Source organism: Paralichthys olivaceus, chromosome 16, assembly GCF_024713975.1.
Source record: "Paralichthys olivaceus isolate ysfri-2021 chromosome 16, ASM2471397v2, whole genome shotgun sequence".
Lineage (NCBI taxonomy): Eukaryota > Metazoa > Chordata > Actinopteri > Pleuronectiformes > Paralichthyidae > Paralichthys > Paralichthys olivaceus.
In genome coordinates, this window is record NC_091108.1 from 11725284 (window position 1) to 11750549 (window position 25266).

The window sequence follows — 25266 nt, forward strand, 5'->3', positions numbered from 1 at the left end:
CCTCTCTATCCATCTTTCTTTTTCACCTATCTTCCTCTCCTACATCCCCATAAACTGACCTTTATATCACTGGCTGCAGTGGTCGTCCTGTCATTATGAGTTTTGGCTTTTGCAGGTTTCTTGACTCAGGTTTATTGTGTCAGCCAAGTGTCAGCTCAGGCTCCCACAAACAGAGTGCACAGCCTTTTTATAAGGATCTCATTGTGTGTGCATGTGTGCGTGCATGTGTGCGTGCATGTGTGCGTGCATGTGTGCGTGCATGTGTGCGTGCACGTATGTGTGTATGTCTCTGTGTGCTTCACACCCACCCTGGCATGAATAGGCCAGCAAATCCTCTTCCCTCCCTCTCTTGTTTTTCCTCTCAATCTCATCTTTTCTGCCTCTTTAATTACCTCTCTACCTCTGTCCTCCTTTTCTCATGTTCTGCTAGAAGAGCAGTCACAGAGAGAGCGCAACAATAGAGGTATTAACCAAATGTATATTGAGGTTTCCTGACTCGCGCAGTCAATGTGGTGCTTTTACCTCCCTAATGCCATGTGAATAGGGCCGCTGCCCCCCGAGAAATGCCTCCGTGAGGGCTCAGAGGGAGGGGCCCTTTTATTGGCTCTCGTGACCTGGGTCCACGTTTCCTATGCTCGGCCTCATCTCAGTGCTCGCAGTTCTTCATTTTCATAAGCGCTTAATCTGGATTGGAAGCGTCTCCTTTGTGGATATTATTTGAAATGGAACCTTGGCCAGACAAAAGGACTCAACTTTGGCTGAGGATGGCGGCCTCCATCGCCACCACTCCTCCCTGCCCATTCGTCCGTACAGGACCCCTTGCAGGAGCAGCTAATTGTTGTATGGAGAGGAAGAGTATAATGGGGTGTTGAGTGGACATCCTGCTTAACACTGCCCCCAGTGGAATATGAACGTGACAAAAAGGAAGATGAATGGACAGCTGGGAGAGGAGAAGAGCTGCTTTGTAAAAAGATGATTTATCCCCCTCTTACAGTTTATTCATCATTTGATCCGGGTCAGAACAGATTGTATGGAGCCAGCTGTTTGTGAAGTTTGGTTTGATTCCTCTGGGTTACAGTGATTAATACTTTGGAGCAAGAATGTCTAACAAACTGAGAGTGAAGCTTTGAAGTGCAATGGTGTTGCCATGGGCTACTTAGCTCCAGGGTCAAATGAGATTACACCCTTGATCTGTATTCGTGCTTTCTGATGTGAAGCATTGTAATGTAGAGGTGTGTGTCGTGTGTATATGTGTGTGTGTGTGTGTTTCGTGTGTGTGTGTGTGTGTGCCCTTATAAATGACACACAAATATGTTGTTGTGCTCACATCGCCCTCTCCCAGAAATTGGTTGTTATCTAATTAGCTACGTTGTCGCCCTGATCGTGGTGATTTGTTGGTGTGTTTGTCTGGCTTGCAAAAACCCATTCCTTTTAATCTCTCTCTCTTTTTTGTTTTTTTCTCTATCTCTCTTTCTGTTTCTCTCTCCCTCTCTCTCCCTGCTCACTGCCCCGGAACACCTTAATCCAGTGTGAAAGCAATTGGCTCTCTCAGATCTAATCAATAGAAGGCCAGGGCAGCGAGCCACGGGGAACATCTCTGGCCCCTGCTCAGCTACAATCAATTTAGAACCATTGATTCAGTGATTGAAATACAAAGAGCAGACTCGCCGGACCGTACAGGTGCTTTAGTGTTTGGGTGTGCCAGCATGTTATATATCTCCCAGAGTGAGCATTTCTCTGTATTGTATGTGTGTGTGTGTGTGTGTGTACTGTACGCAGGTGGGTGTGTGAGCTTGTGGTGTAAATTTCTTCATGTGTGTGTATATGGATAGTATGATTTATTTTTGAGCCCTCTGTAGTAAAGTGGGTATGACATTTAATCTAGCACCTTTGAGACAGTGCCAAGAAAAAAAAATCACTCCTAATCCAATATGTCCTCCTCAGGGAAGGTGTGTTTTTAAAAGTGTGTGTGTGTGTGTGTGTGTGTGTGTGTGTGTGTGTGTGTGTGTGTGTGTGTGTGTGTGTGTGTGTGTTGACCAGTGCATTTGAGTGCACCAAAGGGTTCCTACACTTTTCATCGCCATGTGTCACAGGAGGTGTTTACGAGAACCTTATGCGAAATGGGAGTATTTTCATATACATATGTATAAGCGTGCAGAGTTTAAAAGGGCCCTTGATGATCATTCCCATGCAAAGTATATGCACACAGCAGTGACTACAAGACTGTGTGCGTGAACACTGACATGTGAGAACACACGACGACTTTTCGCTGTTTTGCATTTGTATATGTGAATTCATGCATATGTGACATCAGAGCTTATTTGACCCTGTTTTTCCATTTATGTGCTGCCTTGTGTATACATCAGTGAGTGTATTCATCGGTGCAACATGTTACTATGCAATTACAGGTTAGGTGGTATGTATATCGCTTGATGTAATTTCCTGTTGTGCGGAATGGAAACACGCACAACCATAAATGTGACCACATTCATCACTGACTGCAGTGTATCAGTAGATGTAGTATTCAACATTTATAAAAGCGGATGTCTTTACAGCAGCTGTCCCACAGTGTGAATATGATGTGCTGTTCTGCTTGGATAGTTTACAACCCAATGAAACCTAAATGAGAAAAATCATGTTGTCATAGTTGTACACTTTGTTCCTCAAAGTGATTTTTTTACAGTTCGATGATGAAATGAAACTTGTCTCCCTCTTCGTACATACAGAACATGTTCAAACTCTCATCCACATACAAACACTGCCACTGTGCCTTGTTTATTTATACCCTCTTATTAATGGCTTTCTGCCATTTATACGGTTGATCCTGTTTCCTGGGTGGTTGCATAGTGTTTCTTTCTCACTTCACATCTTTCACAAAATTCGGGACCATGAGCACGTTCTTTGTTCTTACTTTACTAAGGACCCAGGGCAGCAAGAAGCTCCTTCACTGCTTATGTTGATAGGTTTCTCTAAATTGGACTTCATCTGTAAATTATTATTATGAATATTATTAGTTAAATACATTTTAAATAAATGTATGAACAAATCAATTTATATATATTTCTATATATGTTTTTGATTATATATATTAAATATCACATATATTCATTTATATTTGTTCCTTGATACTTTTGGTGGTGGTGATCAGGGGCTATTTTCAAATATTATATTCATGTATGCAGAATTTATTTGATGCTGTATTCTCACCTAGGCCTCATTTATTGATATAAGTTTAATTAACAGGATTTTGAAAACCACAGACTGTCAGTATAATGCGATGTTAAAATTCTCACTGTAAATAGATCTACACCTTCAACTGTCAACTATGGTGGGGTTTTTTTCCAATGAAGAGCAATATCTTGGTCATCCATCAACACTTGTCCATCACTGTCCATCATGTGAACGAAGGACTACTGGTCTCTATCCATTTGGCAACGTGTGGGGAAGTGCATGCAGCAGGTCCCACATGCTTCCCCTTCAGGCACAAATACACACGATCACATGAAACTAAACACATATGTTTTCCAGTTTCATAGCTCAGGGCATATTGACTAAGGTTGGCCGATAAAGGTCAGTGCTGTCCATATTTAGACAGGTGGGGTGGGGGCTACAGTTCACCATCCCGCACATCATCCCGGTGAGATGTCTCTTTGTCTGGAACAGGATACAGTTTCCTGATAAGGCTGAGTAGAGTTCATGCAGATGTGAATACGGCATGAATATAGATGTGCAGTCAGGCCGGTATATACCTTCAGAGAGTATCAGGGCTGCAGGTACATTGTGTGCCATCAAATGAAGTCCACTTGTGTTTCTTCACACAATGCAACACGGCACTTGATGAACACATCTGTTTGTATCTGTGCAAGCAAAAATATATTCCCATGCTCGTTATTCATCTGTTGTGTTTTTCTGGCCTGATGTCAACAGAATAGTTGTTTTTGTTCATATAAAAGCGCAACCATCCACAACCATGAATGGAGCTGTCTCTGTGGGGAAACACGGATGCATATTGTGTCTAAACAGCATCCTGTTGTCTATTGTCAACCTTAGAAATAATAGCCTGGTCGTCATTGTATGCAATGAGAAATGGCTGCTTTGCACAGCGACACATATTCTCTGACTCTGCCACCAACAATTTGAGTGACAAGATGCACCCTTGAGTGCTTTCTCACTTTGTTTGCACCCACTTTTCTGTATCTGTCTTTCTCACATTCTACCTCCCTGATCTGGGTCACTTTTCCTCTCCCACGCTGCACACATACTGTAATTTCTGCTTTCTCTTTTGATGCCGAGTGTTTTATCATTACTTCCCATTAGGCATAATTGCAGCAGGGGCAATGAACAGCGGATATGCTTGTACAGCTGGAGGAGCATCTCTGCTGGTGAATGCATAATTGTATTGGTATATAGATGGCGGTTTTTCGAGATACTTGATGCCACTGCCATCCCAGGGTGCAGTGCTGCTCCTGATGACCCCCCTCCACTCCTCTGCTCTCCAACCTCACCTATCCACCTCTTGTCCTGTCAGCAGTGATGCATTCCACAGCTCACGGGTAACCTCGAAGCTCGCTGTTGAATATCGAAAAAACCAGACATGTTTTTCCTCCTCTCCTTTCCTTTATCAACATCCCCCTCCAGGCCCTCTCCACTGCTAACTTCGGGCCTCCTTCTGTTATCCTACCTCTTTGCCATCTACCTGCTAATTCAAATGTGTCGCGGGTGCTAATCTCATTTTTTTTTTTTTATAGCTTTATTTTGAAAATTTTTTAACCCAGGTCTAAACATCATGTTGATGTCTTAACAAACCTTTGAAACAGCAACATGCAACTTATGAATAAAATGACCCCAGTTGAGTAAATATCTCAAAAGTTTTCACTAAAGCAATAAACCTGTAATACTGACTGAATATAAACTTACAGTTTTATGCAACAATGTCACAAGAGTCACTTTCAGGTGTTATATTGGAGCAACGAGGACTTTGACAGATTTGGTCCCTGAACCAGCCAAGATCTGCCCCATTCACAGATTCTTTACACCGGCTACTTCATTCATTCACACTGAATGACACACTTTGGTCCTTCATTTATCTTACAGGTATATATAACTAACATACCCTCAGGAATCTTATTTGTCCTATTTTACAACTCAGAAGCAGTGAACTCTAAAGTCTAGTTGTTGCTGCACAGAAGTTGTATCCAAAGGAATCTGCTGGTAGCCACAAATCTGTCACCAAAATATCACCTGAAGAGACAGTGAGTCTACCGGGTTGGTCTGAATCACCTGTGTTTATGTTGCCGAGAAACTGTTTCTGTGATGGAAGATAAGACACCTGACATCACTTGGAATATAATTTTCGGCATTGACACATGGTTGTTGACTTTTTAAAATAAGATAACACCTGTGACTGTATGACAAATTGTTTACAATTAATGGTTATCGAATATGCTGAGTTATACAAGCACAATGATCTATTCATTTATCTCAGCATTAGCAAATAAAAGACTAAACAATAAGCACTTGGCAAATTGTTTAACACTACTAGTAAATTAATGTAGGGATTTAAAACATTACATTTTGAATTTCTACATGCAGATATACATTTTTATAAAGGAAAACTGGAAATCTGCTGCATATGCAGTGGTAAGTACCTCAGCTAATCTAACTGAAAAGCCCTGATCTCAAAGGCACAGCACATTTCCTCACAAGTCCATTTAACACTGAACTTTGAGAATTACTCTAGCTCGGCTAAAGAATAGCTTCAAATGCCCATGCTTTCCAAAAATTCCTCATCCTATGGCTCCGAGGTGAGGCTCGGCTAATAAGTGTAGAGGCCTTTGAAAGGGGGGGGATGAGTTATTATGCACATCTGAGCGTGGCAGCGCAGCAGACTGATAAAACATCCGCAAAACAAAGGTCCCTTCACTGTTTACCATGCCCTAATTTGATTCCTAATTGAGTGCACATAACACAATGTTTACACCAAAATGTTCTGGCAAACATCACACAGCCGAATGCGGCCTCTTCTCACCAATCATCTCAAAAAATGTGAGTGTAAAGGCCCATCCTCCCCTCAACACCATAACCACATAAAGGTGTGGTGACAAGTCCTCCACCCTAGCAGACCGATGCTCATATTTTCATACACTAGTGTATTGTCCGTTCTGAACCTGCCTGTTTGGAATGGGATGTTTGCTTGGTGTGGTGATGCAGTAATTGAGCTGCAGCAAGTAAAGACCAGCTGCAGGACTCATTCCACAGAACCCTGAAGCTGCAGCACAAAGAGCTGTTCAACTGTTCAATCAATGTTGTGTGAAGACTCCGTACACAGACTGAAGAATCAGTTGTCATTGCCATGAACGCGCATGATCAGCAACGTCACCTTAAGCCGATGAGTCCCAGCCGCCTCTTATAAGTTTATTAATATTGAACATATCACTCGTCCAAATCACACCAACAGTGCACTTACTTGGGCCTTTATCAATACACATAAATTCAATGTTTTGCGAGATATGCATGCCAAATACAGACATACAGATATTTATGGAATTTGTTGTAGGAAATATATTCCAAGTGATGCAGGTGTCTTATCTTCCATCAAAGAAACATTTTCTGTGCAACATAAACAAATGTGATTCAGACCGACCCGGTTGACTCACTGTCTCTTCAGGTGATATTTTGGCTACAAGCAGACTGTTTCCTTGAATACAACTTCTGTGCAGCAACCACTAGACTTTAGAGTTCACTGCTTCTGAGTTGTAAAATAGGACAAATAGGATTCCTGAGGGTATGTTAGTTATATATATACCTGTAAGATTAATGAATGAACAAAGTGTGTCATTTTTTTCCTCCTCTCTTAAGAATAAATGAAGCAGCCAGTGTAAAGAATCTGTGAATGGGGCAGATCTTGGCTGGTTAAGAAACCAAATCTGTCAAAGTCATCGTTGCTCCAATATAACACCTGAAAGTGACTCTCATTCATTCAGTCAGTATTACAGGTATATCTGCTGTCAGGCTCTCTGTTAAATTGACAATAAAGCCATATACCTGTGATATATAATGTATGCATTTATTCTTGTTGCTGTCTGTAATGACACAGTCTGTGCTGTATTTCTGTACTTACTGTATAACTAAGCTGTAACTATGGCTGCAACCTCTTAGCTTGGAGCCACCGCACGGGTCTTTGTTCACAGCCAATTTCATTTTCTATTATGCACTTTGTGAAAAATTATCCAAAACAAAGAACCTAATATGACACCTGAGCCTATTTGAATTTATTGGACAACACTGCGATAGACAAAGGGTCCACATGTTACCAACTGACAAGACCAGCCGAAAAAAGTTCAAGTGGAATTGAATTCAGGAAGAGCAGTTCAGTGTATTTCTTTACATTAGGCAAAGGTATATTTCTGCGTATGCAAAGCTTTTTGTGATTGAGACCCCCCCGTACACACACTCTTGCGCCTTACATTGCCATATGCCAGTTTAGTAGACATCTCCCAACCGTGTTTTTGAAGGTTGTAAATATTATAGACATACTGTAGTTGGACAGGGAAACAGCAAAAGAGGAAAAAAAAACAGCAAGTGCGGGCATCTTCAGCTAACTGCTATAGATTAATTGATCCAGCCATGAAGTTAATGAGCTAGATCCTTTTTAAAAGAGACAAGTGCTGAGACAGAGGAAGCTAATGGTCTCTCACGAGTTGGAGTGGTAAAAAGAGAAAGCTATTTATCTTGGGACATATACTTTATTCACCATATGACAGAACTGCAAGGTAATTGACAGGGCCTGAAACTGCTGATTTTACTGCCTCATTGTGATCAACCGTCTTTGCACGTCACGATCCAAAGTCAATTCAACACAAGACGACTGATTTCTGGTAATAAAACATGGACATCTTAATAGGCGTTTTCTCTGAGAGCAAATGAGACAAATGGGATTTAATTTGACAATAAAGTTTGTTGATACCCTTACACCATCATTTTAATGTGTTTAAATTGGACTTGTAAATGGCTTTTGAGATTTCAGTTTGCTATTTGAGTCAGACCACATCAATGCTGCATTAATCATTATCCAATCAAACACTGACACATAACTTCCCTGACAGATTTATCCCCTTCATCAGGCATCTCTGTCTTTCGTGCCACTCCTTGTTTTTTCTTCTGTGTTAGCTGGCAGTGGGCAATGAGCCTTGTCGTCCCCAGTTAGCTTCTGATTACAGTGTAGATTGTGGTGCAAGCACATGTTACTACCTGCTGAGCGCCGATATGTTTCAGAGGGCAGTTTTCTCTACTAACTTGCCAGCCAGGGATAGATTGGCACAGTGGAGTTTTCCTGGAATACCAATACCTCCTCGTCTTCTCTATCTTTTCCCCCACTCCTCTCTGACCACTCCTACATGTGAAAGATGTGCCCAGTGCCTTGGCACAAAGCTGCGCCTCACTGGAAATAAAATTGACCTGAAACAATGTGCCAGGCGCGATACAGAGTGGCCGACTGCCAACCCAATATTCAGTTATAATAAGTCTGTGTGGAGCTAAAAGATTATATAGCTCTTTTGATTTGTATCATGTTCGTATTAAGCAGGCACAGAGAAAATGCATGCACATGCACTTACACGGACGCGCACGATTCGTGCATGCGCTTCCAGTGAGCCAGATTTCCCAGTCGGCTGGTCTGTCATTGGCCGGCTGTTCAAAGGGAAAGTGTGGGCCAAAAAAAATACTGGCTGTGAGGTTACCATGGTAACAGCCTGCCCAGGGGCGTGGGCTGTCTGCTAAATTGTTCGCCGGTTTGTTAAGGCTCACACACACACCTTAATTTCAATATAATGTGTCCTCCTTTATTCATCGTCAAACGTACCTGCCCTGTTCATTAGCTTTAGCAGTCAGACTGGTGGATTTCACATCCATATGTGAATCAGACTTTGTTACAGAAATCACACACACACACACACACACTGGACACTGTCTCATGTAGGTATTTGCTGCTGCTCTGCCCTCTGCTGAATCCAGTTAGACATGGTTTAACATGTCCTCATGCATGTAGCTGTTAAATTCTGTCATCACAGATAACATGACAGGGTGTGAAATTATTCCGCAGAGGTTTTTTGTTTTCTCTCACGCACATCTGTCTATTTCTTCTCATTTTTTCTGCTTTAACTTGCTGTGTGCAGCCTACACCACAACATGGCAGTATGTGGAGCTACAGAGCCTAACTGGTGGAGGATGTGTGAGCTTTCTTTGTGGGGGTTTAATTATTGTTCACTGAGGTTTCGGCAGATTTGGATATTGATGTATTAGTTAGCTGAGAGGTCAGAGTGGTTTTGCAGAAAGTTTAGAGCAGTAGTATATATGAATTTGTGGGTGGCAGTGGATTTTTTCAGTGTGGCATAGAGGTTCTGACAGGGTCTGAATGGACAGATGATTAATGATCGGGGGGAGTGTTCTGTGGGAGGAACTCTTTAGAGCTGCAGGTCTTAACAAAAGCAGACTAGGTATATGCTTAAAGCTCTGCACACTGTCTACTTTCTCTTTATTCCTGAGAAACCCCCTGTGGCCTTCTTTTATTCATCCTTACATTCTTTCTCTCTGCGATTAGAAGGTGACGACAGGCGGTAGTGGACGTGCACTGACCGCACTTGCTGAGAGATGTCACAAGCGTGAACCTTGGGTACCTTCAAGCTGGAGTCCAAGATCTTGGACTGAAATATGCCGTTGCTCTTCGCCCATGTATGTTGGCACTTTATGAGAAATATGCTAAATTGTTCTTGAGTCTATTTCTCTGAATGAATAAATCAGAACCCTAAAAGGCAGTTTACCCTGACTTTTAATATCCTGGGGGCATTTTCTGATATTTCTGACAAGCCTTTGTTTCGACTCGTGCCTCTGTCTCAAATAATTGTATTGTGTTTCGCCATGACCTTGTGGAGAAATGGAACACCTGGGCTGGAAAAGCAGCTCATTACGCGGATTGTGGCTGGAAAATGAACAATGACAGAAGAGCAATGGTGAATACCAATAGGCACGCAGCACTGATTGCCTTTTTGTTTTAATGTTGGCTGTCCGGCCACGTTCTGTGTCCCCTCTGTCAAACAAACATATTCATTTTACCACCTGATTGATATTGTTAGATTTATCACTTAAACAAATCTATACAGGCAAACAGTCAGCGTGTGTGTGCTGCCTCCTGCGGTCTGAGGGCGAGAGAGCTGTCTTTCTGAGTGACTGAGCAACAACTTAGAGAAATAAGGGTCAACTGGGGTCTTGACCCACTCTTAAGCCTATCTGTATGAGTGTGTGTGAGTGAGTGGGTGTATGCATGACTCTAAAGCCTTTAAAGACTGTGATCCATCCCATGTGATGGATGAGGGACGGGGTTAAGGGTGTATTGGGGGGCCGCGAGTTGTACTTATGGGTCACTGGCACTTACTTACAACTTGTGCCCTTCTGTGAGTCACGCACCCTTTTCTGCACAGCTCAGACAGGCAAAGATATTTGCCTGTCTGGATTTCATCATGAAAATATCTCTTTTTAACAAAGAAAACATCTTAACTCAATTAATAGCTTTGGTGTGCTCAACTTTAGTGCTAACACTCAATATTGGAGTTTGATTTTTAGGAGAGAAATATCTCATATTACAGAACGGAACCCTTTCCTTTAAATCTCAGATTTATCACATAAGCTTGAGTACCTTTCCACATGAACTGCTGCGTATGTTTGATTGCATTTCTCACAATTTGCTGCCAAGCCATTTCTGCTGGTTTAAAACCTCATGCATACTTCGGAGTGATGCCAAAGGGAAAGCCAGGGGAGGGCTTAGTGTACTGTGACTTTGATTGCGGTTGAGTAGGAAAACCATTTCCAAACCTATCTTGGTCATTATCCTTTGCTTTGGCTTCCTGCAATTCCTAAATGTACATTTCCTTTTCTTTTTTTTTTTCTTGCAAACACCTGTCGATGCGTGCAAGACAAGTTAATATAATTCTTGTTTCACTATATGTCCATAAATCCAACATATCCTGTTTCCGCAGATTTTTTATGGACTTTATATATTTTACAACTGCACATTCTAAGCACAGTCCCAGTGTGCTTCCATGTATGATGCATTGCCTGCAGTGTGGACTATATCATACGCTCAGCAAGCACATAGCTCAGTCTAACCCCTGAGCACAAACACCCAGCTCTGCACATGATCCTTTTTTATAAGCTAATCGCTAATCTTCATCATCATCCTGGCCAATTGAGACTTGAGAATTTGTAAACATGTTTTATACAAAGTTGATCATGATGCTTGTTGATGAGCTACAATCAGATTGACATTGTTGTCTTATCAGTAATTAAAGAGGAAGAACCTCTGCTAGGAGAATGACTGACCGCGAAGAGATCATCGTCTCATCTCTCGCGGTTCGACGTGCTGTGACATGAGGTCATCACTGATAGACTGATGAGTGGCGGCGCAATGATCCACAGCTGCCTTACCTCTGTCATCTCACCGCAGAGTGAGATACAGAGGGAAGGAGAGAGACGGACAGGCAACCTTAACAAGGATTCAAACACATCAGTCAAGGCAGGAACGCAACAAGGGGGGGAGGAAAGGTGGGAGAGGAAGGGTGAGGAATTTACTGCCAGTGGGACAAACCAAAAAAAGATATGAGGGCTGAGAAGGGGTGAGGAAAAGGGAGAACAATGCACAGAGAGAAACCAGCGGAGACCACTTGAGAGGCTGGAATGTTTTGTTTCTGCATGCAGCCTGTTCAGTTGTGGGTTATTCTCCCACTGGGGGGAGACTAATTGCTTGTTGATCTAATTTTCTCTCCCCTCCCGCCCCTGAAAACCAACACATTTGATGAGTGATGGGTGTACGTGCCCCCCCCCTCTCTGTGGGACAGGAACTCTTGGCCTCCTCCAATCTAAATATTCACAAATCAGGAGGAAAGACTTTGGGCTCGGTTCCAAATTCAATGAGGCATAACGCTGCTCGGCCCACTTCTGCCGGCTCTTAGAACGAGACCTCTGAGGGTTTGCAAACATTGTTCGCATTGCTTTCTAATTCGCTTGCCCTCACTTCACTAGATCTGTGTCCTCCTGCCTAGCATTTGCTCTGTGAGGCAAAACAGTGAGCAGCTAATTAATGAGTTTAATGCTAGGATTCATCCACACATAATGTGTCCATTAGAAAAACAACACCAAGGTAGGCAGTGCAATCTAGACAGAGATTCATCCTGTGCCATGTGTGAAGGGTTTATGTGCGTGTGAGTTGCCGCCTGTTTGTTTTTGCCTGACTGTCACTTATCTCCCCCTCCCATAATGCTGATCGCAGCATCTTCAGTTGTCCAAGGAGAGGCCGTAAATTATCTCGCCTTCAGAACATACGCTAGTCAAGTGGCAGAAAATATGGGAGCCCCATCTCCTTTAATGGGGTCAGCAGTGGTTACATGTGTCTCTGTGTAAATCAGTTCAGTAAATGTATTCCAGAGGTGGGGATAGCGCTCATGCCAACACAAGAGCATTCCTCAGCATTGCAGACTGGGTATATTTGTGTGAGCGAGTGTGTGATATGCATTGTTCTGTTCATAAGTTTGCCTCGAGGCCCGTCTGCAGCAGTACGTCAGCCGAGCTGAGTCAGCACAGCCTCCGTGTCTCTCCTCCTCAATTCGCATATGAGTGTCCAGGCCTGTTACCGTCTGTAAACACACAACCTGAGGGCAGAACCCACTGCACACATTCAGCTCACACCCCATTAAACACACACTGAACAACTTATTGGGATCCCTTACCTTAAGAGGAAGGGCTATGAGTGATTGAGTGAGATGGCCACGTGCGCACGCTGATGTTAAGAGTTTTACGCAGAAGAGATGATGACACATAAGTTCTCTTCCCCTCTCCAGCGGAAAATGAATTTCAGATCTGCGTTTTATTGTCTTGTAATCTCTGATATCTTCGGAAGTTATTGCTTTATAAAATGGCTCTGCAGCTGGTTCGTGCTCCCCCATATGGCCGGGGAGAAGTTTTAAGAGTCTCAATGTTCTTGTATTAAAAGGAGTTTGATCTTTTCACACATGAAACCTGCGTATTACAAGTCAGGAGAGGTGGCAGAATTCTGCTCCCTCACACACACTCTGCCCTATAGCAACATTATTACCTTCATCGTCCCCTCCTACAAAATCTCTAGAACTCTTTTATGTTCTTCCATACAGGCATCTGTAGTTTCAGCACAGCTCTGGAGCATCTGCAGCATAGCAATGTGTTTGGCTCACAGGTATATCCCAGTGCACTACGGCTGCGATCCCGCCTCACAGATCATGCAGTCGTCTTATAAGCTGTTTTATAGCTGTTATGGTGCGGCTGTGTTTTTGGTTGTATGTCTTGCCATGTGTGAACAGTGCAGTGTGACTAGACGTGAGGTCAGTCAGTTAGCCTCTGGTGTGTCTGTTGGCCACGTGGATGGAGATGGGAGAGCAGACTCTGTTGGGAGCAGCGGGTTGGTTGTGTGTGTGTGTGTGTGTGTGTGTGTGTGTGTGTGTGTGTGTGTGTGTGATGCCTCCTCTTTCTCCTTCACCTGATGTCTTCCTTTGCTTTTTCTTGATCTATCTCTCCCTCACAAACTGCCATCCTGAGAGGCTGCCTGAACGGTATAGGTATGGTCATAAAAACATGAACCTGCCTTTGTTTTTTTTACAGCTCAGTAAAAGAGACTCTGGCTTCCAAACTCAGCATCTCTGTGTATTTTTTTTAATGAAGCATCATTTTTTTAATTGCTACAGAGGTCTATAGGTTTTTCACAAATAGTCAGTGTGCTACATTCTGAGCTGTTTGACCTCGCAGCTAGAGCAATGGGACTCTTTGGTCATTATTGTTTTAAATAGTCCTCCATTTACGGAGCTCTCCATAAATATTGGAGATCAGGGCTCTTAGTCAGATACAACACAACCATTTTGCAGTAGGCAAATTTAATACTGATTGAATCAGTTTTGCTTCTTGCATTTCAAACACTTCCAGTGAATCATCATTGTTTTCTGCTGATTGAGTCTGTCTACGGACCGTCTCTAAAACCTTTGATTGAAATAATACTGTCACAGTTAAGTCTGTGAGGGAGGTGTATATACCCCACATCCCCATTTTTCAGCCACAGTCAAACCTTTACAATCCTTTACTCAGGCAAACAGGCACAGCTGGAGCAACTGTATGATGTCCCATTAAATTTATGACCCCTCTTCCTCTGTCTCATGCAGCAACACCACAGTTTCTTCCCCCATCAGTGAGGCTGTTGAAATATTTTAGCAAGCATTTATCACTGTTATTATAGTCGGTAAATCCTTCCACACAAGTGCAAAAAAATCTCTCAGCTTTGTATACTTTGTGGATATGAGGGTAAATGGATTTGGTTGTCTGGATGTAGATGCAGTGATATCAGCCACAATGATATTTGTCCTCCACCACAGCCTTTAAAAGTTAGACACATTACACAAATCTCCACAAAGTGCTGGCAATGACAGAATGATGTGTTGCTTCATGCTGCTTCAAGTCTTCTGTTAAAATATGTACCTGAACCATAGACTAACCTGAACCATAGACTAACCTGAACACAGTGGGAACTACCGCTACTCAGGCGTATATGTTCTGTGCATCCTGGGAAAGCAATAAAAGCTGTTTTAGACACAAACTCCTGAGAATGTGCAAACAATTGGGTCTGGACATTTTCTGGACTTGGTGAGAGGTGGCATATGGTTAGAATGTGCAGGAGACAGGATATAACATCTAAATCTGCTGCGGAAATCAGAAGTTTTTGTTTACGCCACATTGACACCACAATTGACCCTTATCACAAAGGCTCTCAGATCTCATTGTCTTTCCAAGCTGATGTCTTTCTTGGGATCTTCTAAGTGTAAAGCACTTATTTTTTGCTGCTAGTTCAGTGAATGTCTTTAAAAGAAACTTGAAACATTTCTCTTTGCTTCAGCCTTTGACTAGAACTTGCATTCTATTGTTCTCATTTTTTTCATCATTTTCTTTCTTTTTTGTCAAACTATTGTCCGTCTTCCAGTCGCCTCTCAGAATTCTAGCAGACATTAATCTAGGTCCTTAGCTCAAGATCTTCTTTTCTTTTTTTTTTTACTCTTTTCCTGACATTGATTTCCTGTTCTCACAGCCTGCCCGCCGGGTACCTTCAAGTCAGCCCAGGGTCCTGGTCTGTGTCTACAGTGTCCCTCTAACAGCCGCTCATCAGCTGAGGCTGCCACCATCTGTGTGTGCCGCAACGGCTACTACCGCGGGGACGCCGACCAGCCGAATGAACCCTGCACAAGTGAGTATATTGCATATGACATCCCACACAGACATTAACAGTCACATGCTTACATTTCTGAAGTACAAGCACACGCAACAGTCATATCCATGTGTTCATTATCCGTTTTAGTTGAAATGTATATTTGAAATCAATATTAATATGTAATGCTCATGCATATAATCCACTATATGTCCATGACTAAGTCTAGTATAGATCTACTGTGGCTCTTTCATAGGGTCATTTAAATGCAGTAGCATCTTGTCGTCTCCTTGGCCTGGTCATGATTATTACATCGCAGTGTTCCCAATAATGACATCTCCATTCCTGAGCCAATGAGCTTACTTTCTGCCCCACCAAGTCATCACCCTCTCCCTCTTTCTACACCGTTTTTCTTTATGTCAGCTATCATCCCCTGAAGTCCTAATTACTTAAGGCAGATGCTGCAAGGCTTCCACACTGCCCTGCCGTTATCCACTGGAGATCCAATAAGGCCTCTTGCAGCGTCATAGTTTTCTTAATATGATGTAAAAGCAATAAGCTAAGCCTTCCTGTCATCCCCGCTGACACCCAGTTCCACAGAAGGAGAGCGCCATCAGAACGTTTGTTTATCTATCTTCCTTCACCGTCACAGGGGAGTGTCTTAATGGTTTGTTCCCCTCACAACCCCAGACCCCGAAGCATTATTGCCATGGTTATGTCTGCATTCAGCCTCCATTTACTAGACTAATTGGCCTCAGGAATAAGCTTAAAACCTTGCGCCTTTGCGAATCGGATCTTAGCTGCGAATGAGTGCCTCAAAGCTGCAGAGGAACCTGAATGCAGCGTGGCTAAACGTCTGACCGTTTGAACGCTTTCCAAGTGCAGCCATCCGCACCTTCAGGCTGTGGACATCCTCAGTGGATGACACCCCACTCTCACCTTGGGTTTTCTCCACACTCAATCAAGTTTATCATCTGCCTGTACCTTGAGGCCTCAAAATTTCCCCAAGCAATCCCCACAACACCTCCCTAGTGGAGCTTTTTTAACAGATCCCTCTGGTCTTTGTTCAGTTTCCAAATGTAGCCCATGTTACTTTTCTTCTGTCTTCAATCAATGTATGCCTCTTCTTCTCTAGTCTCATCTTCTCTGCTCTGTTCTTGTTCCCAATGTGCATCACACCCAGTTTCTTCTCTCATCTTATGTATCCCTCCACTCATCTGTATATCTTAACATTTAGGCTAAACTGTTTATTTCTTTAGGTTTTTGCATGATAATCTATTCTTGATGCTTAGTTACGTTAAAGATCACAAGTAAAAGAGAGAAGAAAATAAAAATGTCTCACTATTACAATCACAATTATGCAGTGCACAACAAAATGAAATATTCATTACAAGAAACTATATCCCACTTCTTTGAAAGTACTTTTTATACACAGCTTGATTCAAAATATCCTACTGAGAATGTTGTTTTCCTCTGCCCCTTTTAATATTAACTTCTTAAACCAATTTCAGTCTGTCCTCGGTATGAATTCACAATTAATTAGCAACAGCAAATTCAAAGCCTCCTCTCCGAAGGTTCTAGCATATAGTGACGACTGAGCTCGATGCTCAGGGTGTCCTAGATCTCAGCAGGAGGGGGCAGTGAGATCATCCTTGAAAGAATCTCTTTAATACTGCAGGTCCTGATAAGAGCAGTGCACGAGTAGCTCAAATCAGGCCAATCTGCAGCAGCAGAAGCTGTGGCTTGAACTCTTCACGACAGCTTCCGAGGCGCCGGGCTCTCTCTGCTCCAGATCAGTCTGATTAGCTTGCTGATGGATTGTCCAGCGGCTGGCTGTGTCAGCAGGGGGCTTCACACTATAGAAACCCCCCACCCCTTTCCCTCTGGGATATGCCAAGGATGTACTTCAAACCACCCTTCCACCCTTGTGCTGATTCCAGCTCATGCCTGAGGGGAGGAACACCAAGTGTTCTGTCTCTCAGCGTGAAGTCCACTCCTCTGCCCAGCATAGTGGGCTCTGGGACAGTGGCTTTGCGTTGCACCGCATCCCCTCGTGGTCCCATCTCCAGGCTCCAGCCTCCAGCCTCCAGTCTGACAAACTTCCAAATCTCAAAAGGGTGCACATATGTGAAAAAGAATGAATGCTTACATGTGAGAACGGTGCTGCGGGGAGGGGGTAGTCTGCCAGCTCCGACATGCTGGGCCAGTAGTTTTCGCTCAGTGTTTGAGTCAGAGGAGGCGAATGACAAGTTCAATAGAGACCGAGGGGAGTCGGGCAGTGAAACCAGCACTGATTGCTCTGTAGGGAAGAAGGGATCTAGCGATGGAGCTCCCTGGTGAGAGGAACAGTGGATAAAGGAAGGGAGTGATGGGAAAGAAGGACTAACATCAGAAATATGTGTAAAAAAAATCCAATTTGGACAATAGGAGGGCAAGTAACTGTACATTTGATATTTTTGTCTCAAAAGGAAACAGGGATTGCAGAGAAAGGCACAACACAATGTTGTAAATGATGCACGTTGCCAGTTCCAACCAGTTCATGAGGAAAATCTTTGGAATGTAACTGAATCAATATAAATATGGGATGAGAAGGAAATCGGATGGTTCTGACATTCCAGATTTGTACCATGTTGGCTTGTGAATTTTGTGGCTCACACTCAATAATCAATGTTGCCTCCTGAAAACCTCCTTGAGCTGTGTCAGACACTTGGCTTCATAACACAAACAAAGCCCATCAAGACAGGGGTTATCTATTTTTCCATTCGCCTCATCATCCCATTTATTTATTTTTTCCTTTCCTTTTTGCTTGCCTATGCACTGCCTCCCATTTCTCCTTGTTCTGTTTTCAAAGGGAAAGAGGAGTGAGGCATCAAAGTGCATAAATATTCTGTTCTTCTCTCTCTTGTGATTTTTTTTTTTCCTACTTCAACTCTGTTGGGGAGTCAGTCTGAGGGGTGCTTCCCAGAGCTCGGCAGCCAGTTTCCTCTCAGTAGTAAATGGAACAACTCCAATCGCTGCACTGGCTTGGAGGACATAATGTTCTCCTGCATACATGCGTGCACACATGCTATAAGTGACTCTGGTCTATGCCACATCTCAAGCTTAATAAATGCAGAGTCATGTTTGGATATAATAGTTGAATAATGTGGGAATTATTATTCTTTAGTCCGTTCAAGAAGAGCTTCCACATCCTTTCGAACAAGTCATTGTGGATGCATCTCCCAAGCTGCACTGCAGACACCCATTCACAGTATCAATCTATGACTCCCTCAGTCTCCTAGCCAGACAGTATTAGTCCTTGTAACATTTCATGTCACACCAGCCCACACAACCCTTCTTTCTTTCCCTTCTACCAGCTCCTCTGGCTGTGATCAGTATCTCCACTCAGGGACCTTCTGTTGGTCCCTCAAGGCCCGTTTCACATCATAAAAACAAACATTTTGAAAGAGGAGAAGTGTTGGCTTCAGCCCGTGCAAAGGGGGGATGAGTAAACTGTGTGCAGAAGTGTTTATTTTGGGGCACTGGGGCACTCTTAATACTAGCAACCCAGGGAGAAAACTGCACGGTGGTGTTTTACAACCAAGATGGCACCGTAAAGCCCTCTCTGTACCATCACATCTACACATACTAGTGTGTATATCCACAGCAATAGCAGTAGAGAGTCTCTTTGATTATCTCACCATACATGTACAAGTCTGAACACTTTCCTATTCAAGTGAAGTGGAACGGGGTCTCAAATTTTGGAACACACAGTATGTGCATGAAAGACATGGAGAGTGTCATGGTTCTGTTTATCTTAGTTCTGGAGATAATTATTATGTGTTTAGCAAACTGTAATTTTTACTTGTCAGGAAGAGTTAAAGATACATGCACATACCCATACACATGCACACACACATTCACACATACAAACACCTGCACACACACACATTCAAACATACATGCACATGCATATAAAACACATACACATGCATACATACAAACACATGCACATATACAAAAAATCATACACATGCACATGCTGATACTAATACACACACTCACACACACTCAAATGCACATACACATACTTAAACAGACATACAAACACACAAAGCCATACATAAAAATGCATACACAAACACATACATGAAGAGATACACATGCCCATGCACGTTGTATGCAAAATAGTTGATGTTAATAATGAATACGTGTTGCAATGTATTAAATGTGCATTACCACACTTGTAAAACAAGACCACATGACCTGGACTATTTCCACAAGTTCTACTTCCAGAGTCAATTCCTCTGTCTGCATGTTTGCCTTCTGTGTATTTGTGCCTCGCTGTTCTGTGCTCCCTGCACAACAATATTGATTTCCTTCTTCCAGACACTTGGTCATTACTGGCTTTATATGTAAGGAAAAACATTTTGAATCCTCTGCTTCGACACAGAGCCAATGCAGAGGAGGATATGGTAGTAATACACAGTGAACTCTTTTTCAAGTTTCTTTTTCTTATAGAATTACTGATCAGCTGGAGGCTTTCCAAGAATGACTCTGACATTCTGATAAAAAGGAATTACAGCAGTTCAGTCTAAACATTTTGTGATTCACTTGGAACAGAGGTTTATTTTTGCACGATGCACTTGCCCATACTGAAGACATTTGATGTCCTCACTGACATGGCACTTAAAGTGGTTGTTGTGAAAGACTGTCTTACCAATGGCTAAAAAATTCTAATTCAAGACCAGCACTTGAATTTTTGTAGTTTTTAATAGTATAATCATTGTATAATTTCTTATCTTTATGATATATAACTGAAAAATGGGATATAAGTAGCGCATACATGTCACTCCCTTTTCTTCCCTAAACCTGAGCACTGAATTTATTGTGATACCCTGATGAATTATAGTGTGAATCAAATAAAATCAATCAGAAAATCCATTGCACCATTAAAATAGAGCCCTTAGTGTGTTGTTATACATGTCAGAGAGGGTACAGGGGCTGATTCACCCTTTAACCTAAGTGAAAGAAAATGTACTGTATGTAAGCACAACCAAATCTGATTGGCATTGCTAAATGACCGCAAGCTGAGAGCCTGTAAGTAATGTTCTCAACAAATTAAATTCTATGGCAAATTACAACAGCCACAGGCTGCAGTAATAGTCTGCAAATCACTGGTTAAGTGGCAGTCACATTTGATTTCTCAGGCTGTCCCTGCACACATGTAGCCTGGATGTAATTGGGATGACGCTCCTTTCACACCTCAACCAGGACTTTTTTTTTCTTTCTACCCCACCGTTGTACAAATACATTAATATAGACAGTGCAGACGCAGATACACGGACGTAGATGTTCAGGCATGCAAGTTTGTGCCACATGTATTTTCCACATGAGTATATGTGCACTGCTTTTCAGTTTGGGGACAAGTGCATGCAGGTGATTAATGATACACTGGACACAACTGGTATACATAACATATGAGGTGCTTATTGTGCTTTCCCCAAGGGAAAAGTCTAGAGTGCTGCAGATTCCCTCATGTCCAAGTTTTTGCTGGACCAAATTCTGTCTGCAAATATGCATTAATGTAAATGATCAAATTAATTAATTACACACCAGTCGACCATGTATTTGCAGCACTGCCTGTCCTCACAGCCAGATCATAATAATCACACTACCGAGGTCACGCCCTTCCTGTCACTGACCCCTGCGCTGTTGAGGTGCAGAGCTGAGGTCGCAGCAGTAACAGCGCCGTTCCCTCACCCATGTGTGCTCTGCTGTTTGTCCCAGCTCCCCAGGGCTATCCTACATAGCGTTGCAGCAACAATGATTAATTGTGCCTGTGTTGACGGGAATAGCTATCTGGACTATACAAGATATAAATAGGGAAACTCGAATGCTGCATCATAATATGCTTAAATATCTATACGTATTCCTCGCTTGTCATATTTTTCTCATGGTTCGAAAGAAAGGAAAGGAGGAAAGTAAGCGCAGTATGTAAGAGAGCTGAGTAATCCCTCAAAGGGTCTGCAGAGCTGAATATTTTTTTTAGTTTCGAAGCAGTCATGGATCTAGAAATGAGTCAGTTCAAATTCTCTTTTAATGATAAAGGTCAGGCTTTATGGAGCATAAATTGGTACCAGATCAGCTCTGCAGGGCAGCTTCACTCAACCTAAGCAGCACTGACTAAGGGCTTTGGCAAGTTTCTGCTTTATCTGCAGTCTCTGGTATTTGAGAAGAAGGAGCTGCGGAGGGACACAGAGTCTCACCTAAGCAAATTTCTACACCGAGATTTTAACACGCCACTTTCTCTGCCGCCCAACATTTTGCCTCCACTCGAGCAAAACAATAGTTTTGTCATTTCTTCATTTCTCTGTGAAGATTGCCTTTGAGTTTCTGCTCCAGCTGCAGGCTATGAGGGAGTGAATGGGAGCGTGAATCTCCAGAGCCACTCGGATAAGAACTCTCCGAGCAACACTGCATTTTGCTAAAAAGCCAATGTTTGATAGACACAGACGTTTCGCTGTATGATCTCTGTGGGGATGAATGGAATAAATTAGCATTCAAATTCTGCTGAGGATGGAGGAAAAAATGTCAAACTCGCTCTTGGACAACAACGCTTACATTTATTACAGGTTGTAAGTTGACTAAACTAGTGAAGTACCTGTTGTAAACGTCGTTTTCAAAGGTCTTCACACCCCAAGTTCACAACTTTTCTGAGTAAAAGCTGTGTAATTCCTCTTGATACCAAGTATTGCCGCAATAGAATGAAGACCATGCTTTTATTCTGTAGACATTTTACTGAAAAGGTAATGATCTGGTGTGAAGCTAATTTGAAGAACGGTTCTCGTCAAGTCTTTTCTTGTACATTTACAGGTGTCCCATCCAGCCCGAGGAATGTGATCTCCATTGTGAATGAAACCTCTGTGATCCTAGAGTGGCATAGCCCCAGGGAGACGGGCGGCCGCGGCGACGTCGTCTACAACATAGTGTGCAAGAAGTGCCGGGCCGACCGGCGCTCCTGCTCCCACTGCGACGACAACGTGGACTTTGTCCCACGGCAGCTGGGTCTGACCGAGACCAGGGTGTTCATAAGCAACCTGTGGGCTCACACACTCTACAGCTTTGAGATACAGGCTGTCAACGGAGTTAGTAATAAGAGCCCGTATCCCGCACAGCATGTCTCCATAGACATCACCACCAATCAGGCTGGTAAGTGGCTGATGCAGCATGGTGTGATGTGATAATGATGATGACGTCTACACTGATCCATTTGCAGTGTGATGATCATCATCATGTAACTCACCATAGATCTTTCCTCTGTAAGCCAGCTAGTTCCAATCTCCCTTCATCTTATTTCTTTATATATTTCTGAAAGAGCAAATCCTACTATTATTGTATAAATGTGTATAATTTCAATTCAAAAGACCATTATTTGAATGTTTTACATTATGGCATAGCTGATTGCCGCTAAGACTTAGCATTTGCAGTGCAAGGCCAGATGGTATAGTGGAATTCTACATATACAAACATGTTCTCTTTCAAGTGAGGAATGACTTTTGTTTTTTAAAACACGATGGAGGAGTTCAAACTCAGTACCAACATGCAGGATGCTTCATTTTTGCAGCAGGACAAGAAGCATACTGTACCATCTCTCCTTTCTTTGTAGTTTATTTACAAATCATGTGATTGGAATGCCCCCATTTTGGAAGTCTCTATGGGCATTCCACAGATTCATGTCTTTTAACATTGGTGAAGGTAATCATCCCTCAACAAACATCATGAGTCATTTATGAAACCTGTTTTCTTTTTAAGGTTCACATCCAGAGGTTCTCAGTCTACACGTCTTTGTTTTTTAATGTGGTGTTTGTTTAACAAGACTTTGTTCTTAAAGCTATGCCGCATGGCAAGTCAGTGCTTCTCACCTCATGAAAGGCAGCATCTCACTCAAAACCTGCCTTTAAATCCTCAGATTCATAGGAGGCCAACAAAATCAAAGTTTGTTTAAATACCACCTTTCACAGATGCTAGTCGTTTCATAGACAAAGACATAAAAGCAAATGTTAGGAAGACAAATAAATAAAACAAAGATACATAAATATAAATAATGCCAAATAAAGTAAAAGATCCGGATAAAATCTTAAAGGGGGAGCCGACATAACAGAATTTGATATGTTACCTAACTAGCTGTTCAAACAGATGTTTTTTAACAGATTTTGAAAACATTCATCCCAGTCAAACTACCTCAGGCTACCTCATGGCTACTGACACACTCCTCTTTGGTAGAACAAAAAGAGATATAAAAGATTCATAGCAACAATATGCAATATGTTTTCCTTTTTTTTAAAGCTTCAAAATCATTTTTGTTGGTAAACTAACTCATAACAGGGAGAATTGTGCCTCTGTCAGTCCCACTCCACGCCCCAAATGTACCCTTGGTGAGCGAGTACAAGTAATCTTTTTTCGAATAAAAGTACGGGAATCCGGCCCAGCAAGTTTAAGAAACGGAAAGTGTTTGTTGTTATGTTGTGTTTGGAAAAGCCGGGGTTCATGAGGGATATACTTAGCTGTGTTTTTAATTCAGCCAGGGGGACTACACAGTTGGAGCGCTGCTTAAGCGATTGATTTGCTTTGTTTTCTGTACATGAAAACCACTTAACCGCTTGGACTGCCCAAATGAATTCATTACCACTTGTGGCTGCAGAGGCCGGAAAAAGTGACGTAGCTTCGCTTTAATTGTATTTAATCTTTCCTTGTCTCATACTGGAGTTACACCGAGCATTATAGTGTATTTTTCCAAAACTCACCATCTCTGTTTTATACTGTCCACAGAGAACAGACGTAGACATGTTGATCTACGGGTTTTAGCTTTAGCGCTGTCTAACAGCTATCCAAGTTCAACACTATTCACTGTTCATTAATTTAATGTCAGACTGGAGGAGACCCAGCCCAAGATAGATGCACTAACAGCTGCTGTTTTCAGGCCAAGTTGAAATATTCTTCACTCCTACTCTCTCATTCTCTGTCCTCTGTCTCCTTGTCTATCTCTGCATGATTGTGTTTGTGTGCATGCGTGTGTGTGCATTCTCTTGTTTTTTGCCTGTGATGGATCTGAGCTCATGCAGTCAATGAAAATGACCTTCATCCTCTTTTTTCTTTCTCTCTCTTTCTCCCTGTCTGTCTCTGGCGTGTGTGCTTGTGTCTGCTCATCCTCTAACTGAGCCTGTGATGGGATTTGAGCCCAGCCAATGGAAATGACAGGTCGAGGATATTGTCTTTGCCGGTCCTCTTTGCAGCAGCGTTTTTCATGCTCTCGCAGGTCTTGGACTTGTGCACAGAAGCACCTATCAAGGGACAAGTATTGACCAAGTGAAAAATTTAAATGAGGCTCTCTTCATTTTTCTGTGTTACTGTGGATGAGGTGGGCTGTGAAAATGGCATTGTGAGCTTTTGGGACCTAATAACAGGCTTCAAGTGGAGTTACACTGTGGTGAAAGACAAGAGATTGTCGGTTGAGTTCATTCTGGTGAGGTTCCCATGAGGAAAAAAACACCAGGTTGTCAGCTCGGGCCATGCGCCATGATTTTCTGCGTCGTGGGTTTCTGACACTTACAGTGAGAACTTGTGTTGGCAAATACTTTTGATCGAATGATGAAATATCTAATGTCAAATAAATTGACTTGAGATAAATGGGTTACTGATGTATATTCCCACTCCACAGAACTGACTTTCTTTGCTTTTATCTCCAAGATCGTTGAAACAGAAATTGCTTCATTCCGATCTCTTTTGTACGTGAGAACATTTTTGAAATTAAATTTGGTGTAGTTGGTGGATGAGATACCATTTTTGATTCTCTGAGAGGGATGTGATGACTGTCTGAACTTGTCTTTGTCTGAGAATGAGTGAAAGGGGAGAAATGAGAGCAGGTACGGGATGAGAAAGAGAAAGCAGGTGCCTGTTTTTGACCAGAGTGCGTGACTATGACAGTGAAGGAGAGTAAAATGAGGGAGTAAATAGGCCTG

At 42.5% G+C, this 25266-nt stretch overlaps 1 protein-coding gene across 4 annotated transcripts in view; it reads left to right on the forward strand.

Annotated features, from left to right (window-relative positions):
* LOC109646353 (ephrin type-B receptor 1-B) overlaps positions 1-25266 on the forward strand; it is a 149698-nt gene that overhangs the window by 70650 nt on the left and 53782 nt on the right. For all 4 annotated transcript variants that reach the window (XM_069511283.1, XM_069511285.1, XM_069511284.1 and 1 more), the window contains exons 4-5: positions 15149-15304; positions 22121-22456. In XM_069511283.1, coding sequence (XP_069367384.1) covers positions 15149-15304; positions 22121-22456 — 492 coding nt within the window. The remainder of the gene's footprint in view (positions 1-15148; positions 15305-22120; positions 22457-25266) is intronic.